Consider the following 24,900-nt stretch of genomic DNA (forward strand, 5'->3'; position numbering starts at 1 on the left):
AAGAAAAAAGATTCTCCCTGTGAATAATGCTAAATGAATCAAATGTGTCTGAAACCACACCTTATAACTTAATGTCTGACAACAAAAAAAACATAAAATTACACGAAATATTTTTTTATGACCACATTTGTTCTTGCAACAAGCTAATATTGCACATAAGTCATACTTTTATGTTTTTTTAATTTTATTTTAAGTATGAAAGCCTCAGTTGGCCTTTCACTTTAACTGCATGAAGAATCTTAATCCCGCTTTGTGTGTTTCACTTCCAATTTTTTGGCCTATATGAAAGTTCTCAATATTGCACAAAAAAAAGGTGGGAAGTGAAACTACAACACATAAAAAGGAAGTAAGGCCTACTATCAGCATCCACTCAGGCCCGTGACTGACCTTTAAAGGTTTCCTGATGTTATTTAGAATGCAGGGAAGGCATTATGTAGATAGTCTTGCTGACCATCATTGTAAAAAGTTCCATTGTACTAAAAGGCCATTAGCAGTTTCCCCCTTTTATTCTTTTATTATGACTTCATAGGACAATAATAAATTCAAGGCATCCACTCTTCCAGCTATAAGAGGTTACCTTAAAAATATATATAAAAACAATTTTTACATTTTCTTAAGAAAATGTATGCTGCTTGTCTGTGCAAAGTTGATGATCTGCTTGTCTGTTGCTATTCAGTTGATGTTCTGCCCAAAGATTAACATCTCTGTTGATCCTTAAACAACATTCCAATCAACCCATCAGATTTGAGGGACAAGTTTACAGTTTATGTCAAGTTTACAACCAGGGTTATGTGCTTCTGCATGAGTGTCACCTATAATTTCCGTCTGTTTTAGGGATAACTTATTGGTAGGGTTACGGTTAGGACTACATTTTAGGGCAAGAATGTTGTTCCAGGATCAACAAAATGTTGATCCAGGAGCATGTCTTACTTGGCAAAATCACGGTGACCCAAACTTCCATGATATTGATGATATATGAAATATCCCAAACTTTTCCCTTGTGAAAAAGAAGTGTGCTTAATTGTACTGATTGTGCACTTGTAGTGTACTTCAAATCTTAAAAATAGGCCTATATTTCTTTTTAAATGGTATTTGCTGATAATATAATATTATTAAGGCCACTTAAGAGTACTTCAAGAGAAACTTGTTGTGTTGGGTTAGGTATAAAGTGTTGAATTAATGTCAAATTAAAAGTTTTACTTTTTAATGTACATTTTAAATAATTTTTTTAATAATTTTTTAGCATGCTTTAAACAAGTATACTAATTCTGATGTGTTCACAAACATACAAAAGCACATGTAAAGTAGGCTGCTTGATTATAATTTTAACTGTATTGTGTTATTCAATATTACATTTCAAATTACAGTGGGCCTCCGCTACAGAGGTTGCTCAATACCAAGGGATTCTCTCAGAGGGGAAATCTGCTTCATATGATCAAGGTCACACAGCGATGCCTTCGTGCCTTAGTCTTGTGGAAAGACCGTGGTTCCTTTCCCAAGCACCTGTGCTGGGGGCTCTTTGTCGTCACGTCACGCTAACAACGGATGCATCCCTCAGGGATTGGGCGGCAATCATGAGTGGTCGCTCGGCTCGGGGTTTGTGGTGGAACCATCATCTCTCGTGGCACATAAATTGCTTGAAAATACTGGTCTTGTTTAAGGCCCTGTAACACTTCCTCCCAGACCTGGGAGGGCATCGTGTGCTTGTTCGGTCCGACAACACATTGGTGGTCTCTTACATAAACCATCAGGGGGGTCTGCGGTCACGCCACCTATTCAAACTGGCTCACCAGATCCTCCTGTGGGCCCAAGGGAAACTGCTCTCTCTCAGGGCAGTATTCATTTCGGAATATTTGAATCAGGGAGCTGACATCCTTTCAAGGCAGGGGCCGAGGCCCGGTGAATGGAGACACCTCCCCGAGGTGGTGGAGCTCCATTAGGAAAACTTTGGTTGAGCAGAAGTAGATATGTTTGGATCTCTAGAAACGTCTCATTGTCCACTATGGTTCCCGCTCACTTATCCAGCTCCTCTTGGGCTGGACGCTTGGGTACAGAGATGGCGTAGGCTTTTCCCCCGATCGTTCTGCTCCCGGGAGTTCTGAAGAGAGTTCGCCGGGACGGGGTCCGCCTTCTACTAGTAGCCTAGTTTTGGTCGGCCTGAGTATGGTTCTCGGACCTACTGTAGTTTCTCTCCTTGACGGCTCTCCTCTAGAGATTCGGCCCAGGAAGGACCTTCTCTCTCAGGCGAGCGGGTCAATCCTTCACCCCCGCCCAGAATTGTGGAAACTGTGGGCTTGGCCTCTGAGGGGGCCTAGCTCAAAAGTTCAGGTCTCTCATAAGTTCAGGTCCATCCACGAGGAAACTCTAAACTAGGAAACTCACTAGGAAACTACCTGTGCCTTGAAGTGGAGATTATTCACTTCATGGTGCGGACGTCACCAGTTGGATCCAGAGCGATTATCCTCAGGGTTATCCCCCTCCACAATAAATGTGTATGAGGCGGCCTTAGCTGCTTTTTCAAACTCCTTTGGGTGGTGTGTATCTTTGGGGAGACACCCTCTAGTTACCCGTTTCCTTCGTGGCACTTTGAGGCTGAGACCTGTACTCCCCACAAGGGTGCCGGCCCGGGACCTGGTCATAGTATTAGACGGCCTTTCTTTGGCTCCCTTCAAGCCTATTGAGGAAGTTTCTGAGAAGGCTCTAAAGCTGAAAACTATTTTTTCTCCTAGCTATCTCGTCTCTTAAAAGAATTTGAGACATCCAAGCCCTCTCAGTTTCTCCCTCTTGCTTGGAATTTGCACCTAGTATGGTAAAGCCCTTTCACCCTAAACCTAAACCTATGTACCTAAGGTTCCTTCTAATACTGTAAGACCTTTTGTACTGCAGGTCTTCTATCCTCCTCCCTTCCGGATGTAAGGCCAAGAGAAAATAAATCTGCTCTGCCCTGTCAGGGCCTCAGATGCTTATGTTCACAGAGCTACCCTGTGGAGAAAGTCTGAACAACTGTTAATTTGCTTTGGGTCACCCTAAGCATAGGATGAGCAAGTGGGTGGTCGAGGAAATCTCACTTGGTTATGAGTCGGCCGGTCAGCCTTTAGCTGTACAGGCCCACTCTATTAGGAGTATGGCTGCTACTAAAGCATTATTGTCCGGAGTTTCCCTCCAAGATGTTTGGGATGCGGTAGACTAGTCCTTGCTGCACACATTCGTGAGATTTTATGTCTTTGACCGTGGCTCCACTCCACTGTGGCGCAGGTGCTTTCGTCTTAGTGTACGCTTAGATTTCACACAGACGGACACTTGCTCCTATGGCGGTTCCCACAGCATTTTGACACAGCACGAGTACTCTTGAAAGGGAATGTCTCGCTAACGTATGTGACCTTAGTTCCCTGAAGAGGGAACGAGATGCTTTGTCGTCCTGCCATACTCCTGCCATACAGCATGCCCATGATCGACTTGCTTCAAATTTATCAGAAGCTGACACTGTTTGGTCTGGATGTGCTATATAGTTTCCTGGTCGATGACATCACCCGGCTATGGTGTTCCGTCATACCATTGGACTAATTCCATACGTGCTTCACGGTGCAAATACGCGGAGGCGTCCCCACAGCATTTCGACGCAACGTCTCGTTCCCTCTTCAGGGAACTAAGGTTACATCTGTAATCTATACGTTTTTATGACCACTGAAAAAAGAGGAGGAAGCTAAAGAGAATATGGACACGGTTATTGCTAGGGAAAAGAGGCCAATTTTGCAAATAGAGCTTGAGGTAATAGTTTTAAGTTTTAGCACCATGTCACATCAATACAACATTTCATGATGCATTTTTATTGGCTAGCTGGTTAGTAGACGTAGGTTGTTAGCAGCAAACACACTGTGAGAATATAATGCAAAATTTCTGACACTGTCGGAAAATTATCGCAGGCTATCTTTGGTCCAAAGACAGTGATAACGGCCATGAACCTTAGTAGTAGTAGTAGTAGTAGTAGTAGTACTAGTACTAGTAGTAGTTGAACCTCTCACTGTACGACGTACGACCACCGTTTAGGAGCCACGACCACAGAAATCCCCACAATTGGTCATCTTTGGTCTGGGACAGCCCAAATTCGTAGCAATGTGTACCGGGCATACCTCAGTCCTTTGTCTTGTGATAACGTTAGGTAGATTGTGTAGTCTTGCACTTTGTGTTTATTAAATATTGTTTCATCATCTTTGTATCTTTAATACAGCAAACCCTGTGACAGTGGAAAGAGTGATTTGACATGGAATCAAACTTACACTCGAATAACACCAAGCAAACAAAATATTGGAAAAAAAAGAACATTGTGGTTTTAATAGCTCTTAGGTACTTTAACAGGCTTAAGCTGCCCACACATACACACAGGCACACACACACACACACACACACACACACACACACACACACACACACACACACACACACACACACACACACACACACACACACACACAAAGCGATTTTGAGACTGTAAGAAGTAAAAACCCCATCTGGAAACTGGTCCTGCGTTATGTTCCTGCTAGGCGAACTGCAGTCAATCTGCATTCAAAAAGCTCAGATTCTCATTTTCAATGCTGTTACTTCACTGAAGTCATCCATGTTTGTTCAGATAACTCTCCGTTATTGTATGGGTGGCTCAAGTATCTTAGCAATCTGTCTTTCTTTCATTCATACACTCACACTCACACTGAAATGTGGAAATTAAAACATGTCTTTAACTTCTTAAAATTCCAAAGCCTTTGATTCCATTTTCATCCAAGATTGTTCTTTGCATGGTCCTCCCTCCTCAAATCGTATTTAAGGCCCTGTGTCATTAGCCCCTCCCCCACTGCTGCAGAGGCGGGACTCTGAGCACAAACTGCTAATTAAGACATTTTTGAGAGACTGCGTGCCGTTCCTCCTCCTCTATGAGATGTCTCAATGGGCTTTGGGTTTAGCTCCACCAGGGGTGGGATCCAGAGGTGGTCCGCCACCCTGGGCCAGGCGATGAAGGCTGTTCAACAGACAAAAAATACAATTCATGAATAGTCTAATTTGGGCTCTATCATAGATTTAGAGAATCAATGTTTGTTTTTTCAATGGCTGATGGAAATCTGATCAAGCCAATAAACTACACAAATATCATGATGAATATCAGTCTCATTGAAGCACTGATTTTAAAGTAATAAATGAATTACTGTTCACAGTAGATGGCGCTATACTCACAAGTCCTTTATATTGTCAATGCGGGCTAGTACTGCTACAAAGCAGCTGTCCACTTTGTCCTGAAAAAGAAGAGAGTGACATGAGCTGCAATAGATGTGTTAAAACTATGACTGTCTATCAATTTAAAAAAATTATATACATTTTCACAGCATTAAAGTAATTTATGTGGGGCTATTTTATTATATTTTTATTATTATTATATTATACACAATTCCAAGTAAAAAAAAAAAAACATTAGGTGACATGAACAAACCAGAATGAAATCAATTAAAAAACATAAAATCATTATATTATATTATATTATATTATATACATTTTCACAGCATTAAAGTAAACAATAAAAAAAAAATAGGTGACATTAACAAACCAGAATGAAATTATTACCAGTAATCGTCAACACAATATTCATGATTGTGACAGGCCTATCCACTATATTAATAAAAATTACAAAAAGTGTCTTTAGAAGTCAACATACTGTTTTGTTTCCATATCATTGCACATAAACCATCATTCCTTATAATTCTTCAGTTTATTGCTGTTGTTGTGGCAGCACAGCACAGCTTAACCCTGCGCTCATTTTCTTTGTAATTTTCAATAAGTTTCTTTCTCAGGTAAAAGGTGGAAATACAGAATTATATACGGGCTTATTAAAATATGAATTAAAGTATACAGAGAAATACATGAATATGCATGAGAGGCCACTGTTGTTGTAGCCCACAGAGATTGTGTTACCTGGTGCCTTGTGTAAAACAGAGGGACAGAGAAGACAGCAATCACACCTGGACACCACATGATGACAAGAGAACTAGTTAGAAAAGCATTTAGCATTAACTTCTAATAAAGCACCACTTATACTGTAAATGCCCAACTTTCCGGGTATCACAATTCCAAATTACAGGACCGAGGATATACAGTGACCTTAGAACATATTTAGGCCCAAACATGGCAAATTAGCGTGAGAGCGCAATTCCAAAAGCACAGATGGGTGTGGAAAGTTCTGTGCGTGAATGACCAACACAATCTACCAAGAAATCTGACATCTGGTTTAAGACATGCTTTTTTGGGGTGGTAAATAAGGGCACAAATACCATTAACTAGCGCAAAGCTTAGTTAAATCACCATGCGTGATTGATTTAAATACTCTCCTCCCATAAATTTTGCATTTGAAAGGTTCAGCCACAAAAATGACTGTGTCCACACCTTTTCAGCGCTAATATTCACTGTGTGAAACATCACTTTATACATATTGTACACAAAAAACTTTAGGTTTAAAAAAAATATATATATGACCAGATTTACTACCACCAGCTTGTGTCTGCACAAACCCTCTCTTGGCATTAAAAAACTACTGTCAGGACTTACTAAAGACAGTGAAAAATTAGTGATGAAAAGGCATGGACAGTAATTTTTGCTTCTGACCTTATTGCATGCATTTGTAGTTTCCCTTTCAGATGCACAATTTATGGGAGGAGAGTATTTTAATGAATCGCACAACATTTTGCGGTAGTCAATTTACTGGTATTTTGTGGCATTATTTAACACAGAAAGTAACTAAGCATGTCTTAACTCAATTCGTGCTTGACATGGCTCCAGTAGTTGTGCTGCTCTTGGTAGATTGAGTTGGTCATTATGGAAATGAGTTGTGCATCTGTGTTCTTTAATTTGCACATTGTCAGTAGATCACCTGCGGAACTTTCCACTCCCATAGGCGTTTTTATTCTGATCTCATACTGTTCAAAATGAAGAGAAACAAGTATTTTGGTTGTCAAACTTTAGTGGAAGGTTAATGGTTTATGTAATGTAATACAAAAGGGTTCAAATGTTTTTGAGACCACTGTGTAAGTAATAGAATAACTTCTGACTGCAAGTTACACAGCATAGCTATTATAAAAGTTGGAAAGTAAAGTTGGAAACAAGTAAAAAACATGGACATCATACCGATGATGAGCAAGGTAAGGCCATTGCAGAGGTTTCCCAGGAACGTGACCAGATACATCAGCAACAAGAACTGGGGATAACAACAAGCATTTTATTACTCAATTCCTAAATGTTTGTGTACACAAATCGGATTCTTCAAGCCACCTCAGCATTCTATCAAAACACGCATCCACTGCAAGATGTGATGATTGTGAAACTGTTATCTAACACTGCGCTTCTGGCCCGTAGAGAAAATGTTTCCTCTTATATCTCTCAGTCAGGAGTCTCTAGTCACCAAGTCTGAAACTGGAAACCGCACTCAGGACAAGACCCTCTTGTATCCTCTCGTCTCATACTACATAAGACCACATGTGTCCCATGTCACATACCACACAGGTCATCCTGTGACTCTGTGACACCCCGAAACTTGAGGACTGCTAAAGAGTTTCAGCTGAAGACTCTGCAGTCCTAGGCTGTCTAATTTATCAGTTTAGACTATAAGACAAAGTTAGGTCACTTATATAGGAATGGGCCTCCAATATATACTAAATCATCAATGATTTATGATTAAATTATAATAAAAAATATAAAAATAACATGAAAACCAGACTTATTCGAATTGTGTTAATAGTGAAAGTAGGAACATATAAAGCAGAAATAGACAGGTGGAGCTAGGGAGGAGGAGGGTGAATGTTGTACCGCCTGTGCTGCTAGAACATAGTTGAAGATGACCAGGTGAGTGCCTGCATTTAAATGTTAAAAATAGCAACAAAAAAAGTGCTTTAATTGGATAGGACCGGCAAGAAGAACCATTAATATCTGCCAGCAACATAAGGAGTTTTATATACTATTTAATCATTGGGATTAAATGTGGATTTTTTCCTGCTTTTCATTTTTTTTCCACATGAGCAAAAGACCAAGTAATCTCATATGTGTCTCTGCTAGAATCAGAAGAGATCTCAACAATGTCTCAAAACTGCGCTCAGATTGGCAAGATACTAAAGTCTGCAATCAAATGTCAAAGATCTCAATCATTACTCATCAAATTCGTCCAACACTTAAATATATGAGATATGCTATCCACATCGGTGTTACTGTATAACTGCAGAATAGTAATGCAGAATATTATCATGTATGCTGTAATTCTGTGCCATAATGTCCGGGAGACACTTCATGCCAAGATATAGGCCACACGTGCCTGGAAATACACCCCAAACACTGTCAGAAGATTTTCATGTGGTAAGTATTGAGTGTGTTTAGAGTGACAGCTGTTAAGTGCACAGCTGAGAGGCCTGAAATAATGAACATTCATTTTTGTCCTCTGTAGAGGACATTTTTTAATTGACAGTTGTCATGACAACATCTTTGGATTTATGAATTTCATGGAAAGAGAAACAATTAGGTATGTTACCTTGTAATTATACTTAGTATTTGATGTATAATAATTAGTTTTTTCTTTTCATGTAAATGAACATGCAAGACTTTTTTTTTTTTTTGGTTTCCTGTTGGGGAAACACTACAGATCAATTGTGTAAAAAAACAACAAAACATTCCTATGAAATTAAAATGAGTTTCTAAGGGTTTTCTCAGGAGGATGGGAAAAAAGAGTAAGTCACCTTCAGGTACTGAATATAAGATGAGACCAAAAAAGATCAAATGAAAATTTAATAAATAGAAGCGGACAAGAGAAGTAGATCTGAAAATAATTTCTTATGACAGGCACTACAGAGCACAAAACTAGAGATGTGAATCTTTCTGAAAGAGAGATGTTCTGTCACAAAGGGAGGAATAAAAGGAAAAGAAACCATTAAAATACTAAGAGAGCGATGACTCTTTGCCATGAATGTGGAATATCATTGTTGTATCACAGATTCAGGAAAAGAGACAAATTAATGTTATACAAGACCATCAATTCCCAGGCCATACCTTGAGTGAGTTGAACAGGTTTCCCACAAAAATGAGGTTCCTCAGTGTGTCCACGGCCGAGCAGGACAGCACAATGGCCCTCTGCACGTAGTGTTGAGCCTCTTCCCCACTTAAACTGATGTCCAAGTCTAGATATGACCTGCAGCACATCAATGCATACAGAGAAATAGCCGTACACACATTGAAAACACAGATATTAAATGTAGTTATTTTTGGCATCAAGAACATGCATTTCTCCAAAGTAGAGCCCATAGTTTCTTCTTCAAAATCAAAAGTTGCTCAGTTGCTCTTTTGTCCCAATGAAAATAATCAGTTCACACTCTCAGAAGTTCATTCAATTAATTTATCAGTAACATGTAATATGTATATGAAAGGTGATGGAAATTGCACGGTGCAGGTGGACATATTTTTGAGTTTCAGAAAAAAATGACAGTATTCTTCTGTGATGCGTGTGTTCATTATTAACCATCATTAGAAGACAAAATGGTTTCACTTTATTTCGATGGTCCTTTTAACACATTCTGTTGAAGTAACCTTCATGTCTATTAACTAACTATTAGACAGTAGAGTATTAATAGAGTATTAGTAGACTGGTAGGCTTAAAATAAGTTGACATGTTGTTGCAAAGTTACTTATAGTCATAGAATGTCTGTTGGAGGAGCATCAAAATAAAGAGTAAGCAGATATTAAGCAGACAGTCTACTAATACTCTAATGAGAGTAAGTTGACATGCAGTTGCAGAGTTACTTATAATCAACAGAATGTTCAAAAGGGACCATCAAAATAAAGTGAAACCATTTTGTCTTCTAATGATGTCTAATAATGAACACACGCATCACAGAGGAATACTGTAATTTGTTTTCTGAAACTCAGAAATATTTCCACCACCGTGCAATTTCCATCATATTTCATATACTGTGTTTAATATAGTTTTCTTTGGTGGAAAATACCTTCCATACATTTTGTAATGAAATGTATTTTTTTCTGTTCTAAGGCTAATCTCATAGCTAGCATTTTATATATACTAAATGTATACAAATAGGTGATATTTTGAACAAATTTACAACTTGATCACAAGTGACATGCAATCAAAAAAAATTCACAATGAATATTTAGTATATTTTACTTTATTTTATCAGTAGGGAACAATCTTAAAATTTCAATCCTGTTACCATAATTTTGTATCGCAGAAATATTAGCATTAAACTCTTTTCCTAATAAGCAGCTAGAAGTGTCATGATCTTTGAACACAAGGGTGTTGGGGAAAATTAGTTTTAAAAGTAATGCGTTAAAATCTTGCGTTACTCCCGAAAAAGTAACTAATTGCATTACTTAGTTACTTTTTATGGAAAGTAATGTTACTTTTTCTCACCTGGGCTGGACTTGCTGGTTTGTTTTTTAATAACAAGAAAAAAAGTTATATTTTTGGGAAATGTAAAGGCCCCTTCACACCAAAAGTGAAATGAATAAGTCTCAGGCTGAAGGAGATGCAAATTCACGCCTGTACAGTAGAGGGCGCAGCTCAAATAAACCTTTCCGCATGTGCTGCCATTTAGGATTGCAGAAGAATAGTACGCAGAAGAAGAAAGCTCAACACTCTTCAGCAATAAAACAAAAAAATGAAACGCAAACGTGATGTTTATCTAAAGTCATGTTTGCTTAGTATTGTTGAATTGTATCATCGAAGGTCAGCAGCAAAGAAATTGAGAAGTGAAAATGACATTTAACATAGAATATTGCGCAAATCTGCAATAATTTAATCAGTTTGCATTTCACTGTTTTTATTCATTTTGAGTAGGGCTGCACAATTAATCGCAATGAAACCACACGCGATTTGGCAAAGGCTGCGATTATTTTATGCGCAGCTTGTCAGTGCAGCACTGCTGACTGGCAGTAAATGCTGCTCCATCTGAACGCCAGAGGGCGCTCTCACACAGACACGCCAAATATGCCCCCGCCCCGCACAATCACGCACATCATTCCAGAAAATCCATATCGGGTATCATCGCTGTAGCTGAATAAACAGAAGATTGAAATGCTTTGATTGATTAAACATGACTTATAAACACACGACTGCCTTATTCTGCAAGAAGCCATATCATCTTACAGAAGGACGCTCAACTGTCGTTATGAAGTGAGTTTGGAGTAAAAGCATGTTATTAAATGTTGTCTTTTGTTGGACAAAAGGCTCATAAATGCTTCTCATGTTTGGAAAGATGTTTGACGCGCGTTGCTTTTTCAAATGCACGTTATAAGTGACTCAAACTCACAGTGCTTGCAGATGGAGCAGCGTTTACGAGCCGTACATCAATGACAAGCTGCGGATAACAAATAATCGAAGCATTTGCGATTTCAAAATCACGATAAGCCAAATCGGTTTAAGTGCGATTACATGGAAATTGCGATTAATCGTGCAGCCCTAATTTTGAGGAATACTGAATACATGCTCACATTTAGTCTAGAACTACAATAACCATTATGTTTACACGGCGCCGGTGCCTCTTACTCCTGATTTCTCTCAACAAGGGACAGAAGAGCTGTCAGTCATGGGAAAACAAAGTAGCTTGCATTACTTATTTGAAAAATAACATCAGATATTTTGTTGTAAATTTAAAAGTAATGCATTACTTTTCTAGTTATTTGAAAAAAGTAATTGATTGCGTTACTCACGTTACCTGTAAACCCCCCCCCCCCAACACTAAAGGCCTGTAATATCAAATTAAACTAGACTGTCAACCCTATAACTTTTCAAAAGGCACTGTTAACCCCATCATATTACACAATATTCTTTTAGCTTGAGAATGCACATCACTTGTAGATAGTCCTTGCTTGATATAATGTTTAAATAAAGAAAATCATCTTGCCAAAATGGAAAGGGCACTGGTATAGATGACCCCCCACATAATACTGTACTACAACCAAATGCGCAGTTCATGGTCCATTTGCACTAAGGTGGGGACATGTTCCAAAAATATCTGGAATCAAGTAAATTAATAACTGGAGAAGACTGAAGAGGAGAGAGAAGAGACTCACTGGAAGGGGTGTACTCCATCTCCCAGCTGGAGCACATGCAGCAGTTTGTAGTAGATTCTGACTGAGATGGTGAAGCAGATGATGGCCAAGGAGAGAGTGGATACCACAGTGATGATGCTCAGCTGGAACAGAGCCAGCAGTCCCACTACCAGCCCTGTGAACATCATCCCTGTCCGCTCCATATCCTTCCAGTAGATCAGGTCCATAACTACATGGAGGTAGAAAAAGGTTTGGGGTTTAAAACTACAAGTCTAGGCTACAAATGGTTTCCTAAAGACTGTGGTTGACAAACAAAAGCAGATTAAACTAGATTTGAGTGGATGCTAGGGTGCTGTGGGTGGTTTATTAAACATCATACGTCTCTATGACATTTTACTCCTCCATTGATCTCAAAATACTCCAATGTACGCCTTCAATGTCACTTAGAAACATAATAGCATGCCTCTCCTCAACAAGCCACATGATTAGAGGTAATGTTAACGTCTGGATCACAAACAATGTGGGACGCGTCAAAGATTAATACTAAGGATTGGGGTTTTATGAGCAGCTTAATGTGATTTACCCAAGTAGAACATGTTTTTGGATCAACATCCTTGTTGGCCCTGAAACATTCAGAGCAACTGATTAGATCTTAAGGTTAGGCTTAATGCTTAACACCCTTATCAATCTGTCATTTAGGACTAGTTTAGGGAAAGAGCCTTGAGTGGATGATAGAGACCAAAGGATGTTTTATGTCTTTTTTTGGCAAATTATGTGCTCGGCTCAACCACTTTTTCAGCAAGCATGGTTCAAGTGTTCCTTAAAGTGGCATAATCCATTAACCAAATTTTCCTAGCTACAATGTGAATCACAAAATTACAAACATTGGTTTGTAGAAAAAAATTAGGTGGAAATTGGCACCTAACCAAACCTAACCTAACCTAATTGGCACCTAACCAAAAAGACAATAACTATGTAATAATGAGGGAACAAACTACAATACCATGAAGCATTGCGAATGACAACCAAATTAAAAACAATGGATAAATATTTAAAAAAATGGATGTGTAAATAGAAACTATAAATGAATCTTATTGAAAATTATGCATATGGAGTGCTTATGGGAGTGGAGTGTTAAAGTGTTGTTTTGGCGTGATTAGGCAAATATTTTTGCAAAACTATGGATAATGTTGAAAATGCATTGAAATAATGTGGCCTGATTGCTTTAACAAAAGTATATACCACCGATTAACATTGTGGCTCAGAGTAGGTTTGTCTTTAATGTTTTATAAGTTATCATGAAAAAAATCAATTCCCCAATGGAGAAAATGAATGGGATGTTTACTTCCTGAACCTGATTGTTGCACTCTATAAGAGATTTGAGACATATGGATGGAGACAATCCTTTGGCTTTGGATAACATAATCTTATATTTTCAAGTATAAAGTCCACAGATATTTTTTTTAAATAACTTAATAAATAAAGTGGACAGATATGAGGCAGAACATTGAGTGACACAGTAGTGAGGTAAGCAGCTTTTTATTGGCTAAATTCTTGCGTAATGATTTGCCAGATTAGATTAACTACAGTAGCTCCTCCCAAACCTTTGTTTATAACTTTTTAAACAAATGCCGAAACAGAATGTTACAAAGATTAATATCAATACAGTTGTACTTTGCAAGCACTGTAACTAAGGATGCAATGTAGATAAATGTGAATCAAAACTTCTTGTATGAAAGCATAGAAATCCAAGGCTAAATAAGTGGTTGGGTAGGTTTAAGTTATTGATGACAGGGAGACAAACTGCAAGGAGTCTTTTGGGCTGACCTTGGCTATTTTTAGTCAGTGTAGGAAGGAAGAAAAACTAAGAATTTAAAGTGGTCTCTTAAAGCACCTGCTGACAACACTCAACTTGTATCCCATTGCTAATAGTCTCATGGCTTCAAGAACCGCACAAAGGAAAAGTTTGACTTTTTAATCAATCACTTCTCGGTGTTATAAAGTCAGTTTTATACACTGGGAAAACTCTCTGTACACTGTCTTTAGAGACTCGTATAAGCAAAGCAATAGCTCACAGGCTAATACTGTGGCTAATCCATTCAGAATTACATCAGTGCTAATATCATTCATGTATGTCGTGCGACTCTGAATGGTGGACCTAGCAGCAGGTGGATGGACTATTTATAACATCAACGTAATGTGCAAGAAGCCCCTAGTTTTAGACACAACTGTCTATTGTTATGCCAGGTGGCCTAACTGACTTATTTGACGTGGTTAGCTTTAGCAAGTTTGTCAGTTCAGGCTGGCTGTCTGTAAACAAATGCAAAACTAATGACATTCTAAACTACTTTCTAAAAAGGAGCACTTTGTGTACTTTCAGACTGAATTAAATATATATTTTCAAAATCTCAGTAATGTTAGCAACAAAAGCATGTTTATAAACATTGGTCATACTCATTATTGCTAAATCGCAACCCAGACAAGGTTTTTTTTTTTTTTGGTAATGACTATCTGACTACATTATCCCACTTATAACACAGCTATTTACCAAATAAATAAATGTTTGTGAAATTATTTATTTTAGTTAAAGAAAGCAGCAGGTAAGTAGGGAAATCATTTGCTTGCAACGGTTAAGGTTTAGCAGTCATTGTTCAAAATATTTGACAGGCAAAAGCTGCAATTGGCTTATCAGAATCAAGTATAGGGATAGGGTTAGAAAATAAAAACTGATAACACCTACCTATCATAGATTAATACCATCATGCCCATCAAATACATACTGTACATACATAAAACACACATCCGCACACAACCTAGGATGTTAAACTTCTGAATGAATTCAAAAGTACTCCATTTTCATTCATTCTCCATCTTGTTCACAAACACACAACTTTTAATATCATGAAATACCACACATATCTCTCGGTTACATAATCAAAAACCATTAAAACATACTCAACAGAAATTACAGCACAGGATTAAACTACCAACTCTTTGCTATGTGGTTCAGACCAGATAAAAGTTCATCCATGTCTCTGTGCACTCAGCTTAAATGATTCTCTATGTTGACAGTCATATTCTGAAAGCGCCAGTTGTGTGTATATTTCCTGGTCCCTCACCTTTATTGGTCATTTTGGAGTCTTCATGGGCCGATCCCTCTCTGGCCTGTGTCTATGTCCCTGATCTTCTCTGAAACCCCCTCAAGCTGTTTTTGGATGGGCCTGCGCTGTCAGCAGCCCCACTGGCCCAACGGCCCAAAAATAAACCTGCACAATTGTGCCCGCCCCATTAAAGAAGACAGAGGCAGTTAGACTGACATAGTGGGAGGATACAAATACACTAGCTCACAAATACATTGTACGTACTGTACATTTACCTGAGATAAGTTAAGATTAATTAGCGATGTCCATCAAATCATTTTAATACTTTTATGAGAAAGATAAATCATAATAAAGCAATGTACAAATATTTATTTCTATTAGAATAGACAATTATGGATATTAGACCCAGTATATATATATATATATATATATATATATATATATATATGTAATATGATTCTTTGTTCTATCCTCATTTTCCTTCCCCCTTTCCACATTTTCATTGGCTTATTGGTTAAGCAACATCTACAACAGGATGCTTATCAGGAAGTTTTTTAGGGTTATAATGGATTTCATACCACAAGTCTGAAGTCTGCTTAAAGTGGAAAATGTATCCTAAGTTTGGAAGTGTGAACTTACTGATTTAAGCACAAAAGGTTTAAACACAGGTTTCTACATGCAAATATGTTTATACGGACAAAAACTATGAGATCAATTTGACAAAATATTTGCTGTTACACAAAGAAGGTTTTGGGAATGAGGGTGAGAATTGTTTTTTTATCGAAATACAAAGTTTCTCTAGATGGCACAAGCTGATAGGTCCTTCACTCTACTTGCAATAATATATTCCTCTATAGGGCACAGCTGATTGGTTTCTGCTGTATAAGCAGCCAATGATCTTGCTGCTCAACCTTCAAATACTTGGTCAGGATTTGCCTTAGCAGTGCAGCGCGGTTTCAGAAACCCTCCATTTTCCCCAGCTCCACCTGTATAGATATGCCACTGGTCATTCATGTATGCTATATTGTAGAGCAGCAGCATCTTACTTGCTGTCGTGTGTGTGTATTGACAGTAGCAAGTCCCGTACTTGCTCTGCAGCCGCAGCAGAAATAACCATCACAAACAGCAGCAGCGTAACAGATCTATTCCACCAAGACCAAACATATTAACACTGTCATATCCATTACTATGCCACTCAGAGAGTTTTCATGCCAGAACTATCCCATTTTTCCCCCAGTAAAAATTCCTAAAATCTTTGATACATTTACTTGAGAAGCTACACTGAAATTAGATATAATTCTTTTTTCATATACTGTCTCCTGAATATAAGTGTTTTTGTGTCTTTGCTGTTTGTGTTTACTTTCTTTAAACTTAAAGAAGTTAGAAAGTCTGTGTTCCAAAGCAGAAACTAAAATACGTAAATAAGTATAAGCTGTTTTTTTTTTTACTTTAGGTCTTCTATTTTTTTAAATGATTTATTTATTATTAATTTTTGATTATTATTTTCTTTGTATGTGCTTTCTTAGGGAGAACCATGGATTTTCAGCATGCCTGGGCTATTCTCTGTTGTACAGTATGTTTTTGGTTTGTGTATTTTTTTTTTTTTTGCAGTGTACACGTATGTAGTTAATTTGAGATTCATTGTTTGATAAATATATCTATTGTGCAGTTTATATGTTTTTAATGTGCATCTACTCTTCTTCTGCTATGCAGCTCAGCTCTGCTTATGCATTATACTGTAACATGCTATTGACATTGTGAACATGAAGATCTGTTGTTCTGCATGATGTCAATTTCATGAATTCTGTCTGTAATATCCGTTTTGGATACAAATGGCTCCTATAGTCAATATACTTCATTACACAACAGCATATGAGAATCCATTTTGCCACCACGCTTCTAACCACCATGCAGAAAGCACATGCCAACCATAATGGTTCTGAGCGGTATAGCACATACAGACAGCATGACTCTGCTTTTTCTGGTCTGTGTGGAATAATGAAGATGGACTGGCCAGGAATCCACTCACTAGCATCAGCCCATTATAGTAGCAGCCCCTGGAGTGTGTTACCATGGAGATGGAAACTGTATTCTCCAGTAAAACATGGGCATTTGTATTCATATGTGGGAAGCCTACTTCTCTTGTGAACAAGAGAAGCCATATCCCTAGGATCTGTTTTACATATTGACATATTGACTAATGAAGTGCTGTCAGAAATCTACCAGGCTCTAAAGAATATGACAATTTAAGCAGTCGTAGAGAGCAGATAATTGATTATAGAAATGGGAAGTGATGTCTAACCTGCTATCTGGATGCGAATTGTTGGCCCCTCCGATAAGTTGAGAGCAGAGCACCACTGCTTACAGATCTTTTCTTCCTGAGTGTTATGTCCAATGGCAGGAGGCGTTGTATGTGATGGGTCCACCATCTGCAGGGTGGCTGTGGTTTCCGTGGCAACAGAAGGGTCTGACCCATGAAGTTGTGGTACTGCCGAAATAATTCACAATGAATCACCATGAGATTATATGTGTGACACACTGATTCATTGCAAAAGGTCAATAAAAATGTTTTTTCTATAAATTGTTTTATGCTTATACCATTGTAATTTGTTGTATATATATATATATATATATATATATATATATATATAAGAATGTATATTTTATATTTTGTATATATGTATATATTGTGTATATAAATGTATAATGTTTGTATATAAATTACTTTTTTATTATTTGACTAGATATATATTGTTTTTATTTAATGTAAACTTTTTTATTTTATTTTTTAATTTATATTTTTATACTGGTTAGTCTATTGTATATGTATAATCTGACATATTAATATAATCTGATGTTTATATATATGTGTGTGTGTGTGTGTGTGTGTGTGTGTGTGTGTGTGTGTGTGTGTGTGTGTGTGTGTGTGTGTGTGTGTGTGTGTGTGTGTGTGTGTGTGTGTGTGTGTGTGTGTGTGTGTTGTGTGTGTGTTTGTGTGCCAAAAATCAGCTGACAGACAAAGTCTACTTTACATTAATTGTTTTTTTTAGTGGCATATGACCATACAAAACTCATCACCATGATTCTAGGATGTTGGCACTATGATATTCTGGCCATTATGTACCAGGTCAGGTCCCTCCCTTTAAGGCTCCTTCAGTGTCTACTTTGACTATCATGTCTATCTGTAGCCGGTCCTACTCGACCCACTCCGAGCAGAACACAAACCAGCGTGGCAAGCAGGCGTGCTAACAAGGATGCTAAAGACTGCAGTTGCAAGTGTCAGTCGCTAGTGCACCGCTTGTGGCCAGGGGAGTGAGGTTTACATGCACAGCTCATACTGGTCTACGTTACACTCAACCCCCAAACCTCACTCCCATCCGGGTCACGGCACCAAATATAACCGGCTCCACTCGACCTGCTCCTTGCAGGATTCAAACAGTAGTCTCCAGCATGGGAGGAGGACACGCTAACAAGAAAGCTAAAGATTGCAGCTGCTAGCATCAGTTGCTAGCGTGCCTCTTGAGGCCAGGGGAGTGAGGTTTACACGCACTGCTCTTTCTGGCCTACGTCCGTTACACACACATGCAAACACACGTTTGTTGTTATTTGCACACAATGGTAATTTTTATGAGCACCTGTTATTTGCTGATTTTGATGACTGCATTGTTCGTTGTGTGTTTGGATGCCTGAGATCTCCTCCGTTGTTTCCCATGTCCCTGTGTCTTTATCCTGAAACTCCTCCACCCTGTGACTCTGTGGCTCTAGCGTCCACGTCAGGCTCTCCTCGTCCACGTCTCCCTCCCCAGTCAAGAAGTCATGAGGGTCCCACTCCACAGCAGGGGAGTCTGGAAGTACTTGGGTCTCCAGAGTATCCGTGCGGTGCAGTGAACCACGGCTGCCCCTCCCCCCAGTCCTGCGGCGCCCCGAGTCTCTCCGCGATGAGCCATCGCTCTCGGAGAAGGCAATGTAGGAGAAGGTGAGCTCAAAGGAGTTCTGACGCGGCGTTCCCCATACGGATGAGCTGCTGAGACATGTGTCATCATCCTCGAGGCCTTCTTCGTCGTCTGACCAATCCCTGGCTGTCTGCAAATCTGGGAAGTCAGACTCCTCATTTCCACCTGAGCAAAATTGGTGTATGTTTATGAATGCGTATAAAATAGCCTCAAGGGTTATCAGGGGCTATAACAGATGTGGATATCAGGAAAACATGCAAAGATAACTAAAGCACTCATATATTTAAATATGTACTGTATATGAAAATATTACCATCTGAGCAGGAAGGAGTGGAGTCAGGTGTTGAGTTCACTGTTCCAAATTCCTCTGAAACGAGAGAGCAATATATGATGCTCAATTTAAAGGGGCTGTATGTAAGAATTTTCATGTATTAATCACTTTTTTATTGTCAATGTGTGAAAAACTTGTAACAAAACTTAAAATCCGAGACCTAGGTTGTCAATGAAAACCAATAGACTGATTTTTTTTGTAAAGGATTTGGGATATTTTTGCCGGGAAAATCCAAATGTTAAGTTTACAAAAGCTTCTCTTCCGTTCTATGAAACAAATGCTTACAATGTCCAGGATAATGCCAAACAAGCTATTCTGTGCTGTAATTTCAATGTGTTATGCAAAGAAAAGGGATTCATTTGAAATATAGTCCCACATAGCCAGATCTATAGTTTATATAGTCTCAAATATATCATAACAGTGTAGTTTTAGTTACCTCATCAGTCGACATGATGCCGGTGAACTGCAGAGATGGTGCAAACATATCAACATTGCTATGATTAATTGCTTTATTATCTGATATTTTTTCACCGCTGTCATTTTTGTTGTGTGTTTATTTTTGTTATTGATATTTTAATAACATTATTAAAATTATTAGTTATAAATTATTAGTTATTGACATATTTTTGCATTGTGCAACGCGCAGCACATTTTTACATCTAAACGTCGCTGTCAGCAGCATGGACTGCGTCTGGATATTGCTGCAAAGATATAACCAAAGTCTTTTTACTTCTGAACAAAGGACGAAAAAGAACGAACTGTCTGGGCGAGTAAAAAGTTGTTGGCTGCAGTTCACTTAACGACCACCGGTGTCGCTAATAATAAGGTTTTCTGTATTCTACATAGGGGCAATCACTTGTCATTTGTTGTCCTATTTAAAAAGATAATATATACACACACACACACACACAGTATACATATATATATATATATATATATATATATTTATATTTTCATAATTTGTCTGGGCAGCAAAGAACACAACAAATTTTGTAGCATTTTGAAGTAAGCATCATGGACAGCTAAATACAGAAACATGTAACATGTAAAATATGTAACAGTTTCACTCCATACTATTAATTTAATTTGTTAAGTCCAAGTGGAACTGCTAATACAATAGCAGACAATTAAAGCTTACTTATTTAAGTTGAATTGTTGTTATATAAAGCCTAAGTATTGTTGTAAATGACTACTGTGTATTAAATTAGCTTATATCCCACCATGTGAAATGCTATTCTCTGATATCTGAAACTTTAAAAAACATTTTAATTAAATTACCAATCCTAGGTTGTAACAGTTTTTACCTTATGCAAGGCCTCTGGTGTCAGTCACTTCCATTTATTTTATCTGTACAAAAACAGCTTGTTATGCTGCTTGATATTGCAAACTGGAATTTGTTGGCGTTATATTTTAACTTATTGTTATAATCATAAATTCACTGGTTTGTAGTGCAAACAACTTTAACATTTTGTTCTAGTAATTCATCTATAATGGCAAATTAATTGGAAGTCTCGCACATTCAGGAAATAGCTTACTTCTACGGTGAACAACAAGGTGATAGAAGATGATTACATCAAATAGAAAGGTGAAAGTTCCCAAACTAACTAGTTTTAATTAGTAAGCGTAAAGTACTTAGACAAAAAAGGAATGAAAAATACTGTCCCATAGTATTGATAGAAAACCATCATCACATCACTATACATCCACGTCAGTAATATGAGCCGGGAATGGTTTGTAATCTTTCTTACCACCCTGAACCGTGCTCAACCTGTACATAAACTAGATATAGATAGCACAAGAAAATACACGTATTTTGCTTAATTTTTTTTTTTTACATTATTCAGTTCCTGTATTGTTGCTTACTTGAATTGCACTGTTAAATATATTTTTTGTAAGGCTAAAGCAAATTATGTTAGCTTTTCATGTTGGTCAGACCGACCTTTCCTTTAATTGGGTAGTTCTTGCAGAGAATATACTGCAAAGTGAACCAGGCTTAGCCAGCTCATGTCTATTTGAATATTATGGACATCCATAAAACAGACCTATGATAAAAGCCTCTGAGCTTCCATTTCATAATGGAATGAATGAAACAAACCAAGCAACAGAGCTTTGTTCAGATCTTAAAGTGAGAGGTTTCCTTTGTCAGCTCCCTTCTAAACATATTATACAACAATAAGTGTTGCATTTGATGCCCGGTCTATAAAAAACATTTGCTTAGTGTCATATTAAATATATGTACGTACTTTGCTATGATGCTTATATTGCAGAGCCATTAAAAAAATCATTATTGAGTCAAAGAATATTCTTTAAATTTCAATTTGTGATTAGTTTACATTTATCTTCTTAGCTTTGGTTATAGTTAACCATAATATTGTATTTTTGTTTCACAAATTTTAGAACATTGACAAATTCCCTTCACATATCCCCATCAAAAGGAATATATATGACAATCTAGTAATATTGATAAAAAAATACAAAAAATGCCAGTGTAACTACAATATAATTTGCTGTAATCACCAGTATTTGTTGTTTACACGCACATACTGTAATAGAAATTAGACAAAAACTACCCAATTGTAACAATTTTTACACCAAATTGTGCCAGATTATTACTAATAACAACAATATACCATTTCCCCCCCTTTGTTTATCCCTCAAAAGCATTTGTAAACAGCACAAGTCTCATGCAGATGCTGCGTACACATGCACAGAGCTAGTGCACACTGCAACATCAGCAGAATCCAGCAAAACACTCAGGTGAATGAGTGCTAAAGCCAACACACAACCAAGATGATGCATCAGACACAAAGCAAGAGAATATGTACAGCTACATACCGTACGGAGAGAAATACACAGACAAAGGGAATAAAAGAACGACTCACTGCAGTGGGAGAACCCTAAAACCTGACCCATACTCCATCAAGGCGCCGCTGGGCCCATCCAGTCTGGAGTCCCCTCTCTCCTCGGCTGAATCGCTCCCTCTTTTCAGCTCCCTTACGCACTGTGTTCCTCATGCACCCCTCCCTCTCTTAGTGCACTGCCGTTTGCTTTCTCTCACCCTCCCTTCTCTTCATCACACGGCCCCTCCCAGGATCACTCGCTCTCTCATTCTCTGCTGCAGCCAATAGAGGGTAAATGAAGAGACCGGACTCAGAACGCCACTATGTGTGCGTGTGTGTGTGTGTGTGTGTGTGTGTGTGTGTGTGTGTGCGTGTGTGTGTGTGTGTGTTGTCAGTATGAGTGCATCCATGTGTGTATAGCTCATCTCTGCCATCTCAGATCAACATCCTCTTTATCTCCATCTGCTTGAATTTAACAAGGATGAACATTTTGCACCCTTAAAATAACCCCATGATTTATATTTTATTTAGCACCTTATAAGATGAATTAATTAAGAGATTTAACAATGAATAAAATGAATACATTTTAAATATTTTTTAATATTTTAATTTTAAATAATTTTAAAAAATCAGCTACTATTAGTAATAAATAAACACCCCTTTCACACTTTAAGTTGGTGTAATGGACCAGAAATCAACTTTACAAATATGAAAATAATTTACAAATATAATGCAATGATGATTAAACATTAAGTTATCCATTAGTGTTCTGCATGGAGTATAAATGCAGTAACATAGACCTTTATATCTCTTGTAAACTGATAAGGTCTTCAGTGTTTCACTATTAGCCTTCATTTAAAACTCTAATGAAGCTTTTGTTTGTGTCCACTGCATTCAGCAGAGACAAAGCCTCATGGGTTGCGGGCAGGACTAGACATTAACATTTTGCTCACCAGGCCCTGTCGCTAGTGGTTGTAACTAGCCACTCAGCATTTTCACTGGCCACAATTTTGCCATCAATACCATGGGGAAAAACTGCCATATAGATATTTTTTAAAGGGTAACTAAACCCCTGGTCAGAGCCTGACTCCACCCAGTGGCAATATTTGAAAAATGCTGGAAAAGTGGGCAGAGCCCAGCGGAGGGGCGCGTGAACCTGAGACGCATCTCTTTGTATGGAACCTGCCTACGTCACCAACAACCGCTGCGTCACGAACCACCGCAAACATCCAATAGGAAAATTCAACTGCAGTAGCCACCGTTCAACCTGAAGAGGGCAGCACTCAGACGTTTTTTAAACCACATATTGTAGAATTAAAACACTTTAAACCAAAATGTCAAAAAGTTTACTGGAATCAATGAACAGCATTTATGAAGCTCCATTCTTAAAGATCATTAACTTAAAAAAGTTGTTTTAGTGTTTAGTTACCCTTTAATATTATCTCATAATTTGGCGAAAGGGGTATTAGGCTGCTGTCACTTTAAGACATGACGCACAGATCCATTATACTGTTGTGTATAATGTATTACTACTTATATTCACTTAAAACATAACTGAGTGTGTTAACTTGAATACTCACCAATACCGGCATTTTAACATTATTTGAGTATTTGACTGTTTAAGCACAATAAGTAGCGAAAAATAACTCAATTTAGTACTGAGAGGTGGCTTTATGTGCGTGCACTTTGGGAGTGAGCACAAAATCTGAGGGAATGAGTAAAATTATGCACAATACGAGCAATCCCACGTCAAAATTCAAGCCCTGTAACACCAACAACATTTGTGTGTCCCTCGCTGTTGGAGAAATTAGAGAGCGAGAAAGTGCAGCTGGTATTGTGAATCTATTCTGTTGAAAATTAGTATTGGAAATATTTCAGATATGTCAGTATCGATATGTATCGAAAAATAAATATTTTTAACAACACTACATTGCACTTAGTTTATTATTTCAGATGCCTTTTTAAAAGACAACAACTGAAAAATGTATATATTATATCAAATTCAACCTGTGCTGCCAAAGTGGCTAGTAGGAGTGACTGGGTTACACGTCTATGCTGATATCCACCCGCATTTGGCAGGTCGGCAGGTGTTAATGTCAAGCTCTGGTTGCGGGGTCCTTTAGCAAATGAGAAATGCTCATGTGGCCTACCTGTGTCACCAATAGGCTCATTGACTTTCAGTTTGTTTTGGATTCTCTCTCTGTGTTTCCCGCCATAATCTGTTGCCACTGATTGTGGCGGACACTCCCACAGGACACCGATTACCTTCCTCACAGCTGCCTGTCGTTTGTATCGTCATCACTTTGTATTTAGTTCCTGCCTGTCTTCTGTTCAGTGTCCGGAATTTGTTTGTGTTACGCATTTACACACTGTCGCACCTGTCTGCCTGTTTTCTGTGCATCGTTCATTAAATAAAGTATTGAATCTACGTTCACCTTCGGTCTTCCCTGAACCAACCCGTGACAATCTGCTACTGAAAAGAAACTGTAGTTCTGTACAGCAGCCCACACAGGTTCAGATACAGACAAATCAATGCAAATACAACTAAAATAAAAGGCTTTTTATGATCTACTGTTTTTTAAAGTATTATTTATTAT

At 38.1% G+C, this 24,900-nt stretch overlaps 1 protein-coding gene and 1 pseudogene across 2 annotated transcripts; both read right to left on the reverse strand.

Moving 5' to 3' along the window:
• Positions 1-4,169: 4,169 nt before the first annotated feature.
• Positions 4,170-15,336, reverse strand: LOC143716428 (reticulon-2-like). Its single transcript, XM_077208976.1, has 7 exons — positions 15,198-15,336; positions 12,100-12,307; positions 9,067-9,205; positions 7,162-7,231; positions 5,956-6,002; positions 5,224-5,282; positions 4,170-5,011 (listed from the first exon to the last, which is right to left on the reverse strand). Exons 1-7 carry the CDS (start codon positions 15,208-15,210, stop codon positions 4,936-4,938), a joined length of 612 nt encoding a protein of 203 aa, XP_077065091.1. The 5' UTR covers positions 15,211-15,336; the 3' UTR covers positions 4,170-4,935.
• LOC143716427 (uncharacterized) lies at positions 15,213-22,467 on the reverse strand (annotated as a pseudogene). The gene is made up of 5 exons (XR_013195990.1): positions 22,346-22,467; positions 19,446-19,499; positions 18,815-19,297; positions 17,482-17,667; positions 15,213-15,344 (listed from the first exon to the last, which is right to left on the reverse strand). The product of XR_013195990.1 is annotated as an uncharacterized LOC143716427 (transcript).
• Positions 22,468-24,900: the final 2,433 nt, after the last annotated feature.

Source organism: Siphateles boraxobius, unplaced genomic scaffold, assembly GCF_051911475.1.
Source record: "Siphateles boraxobius isolate OS27281-9 unplaced genomic scaffold, OSU_SipBor_1 6, whole genome shotgun sequence".
Taxonomy (NCBI): domain Eukaryota; kingdom Metazoa; phylum Chordata; class Actinopteri; order Cypriniformes; family Leuciscidae; genus Siphateles; species Siphateles boraxobius.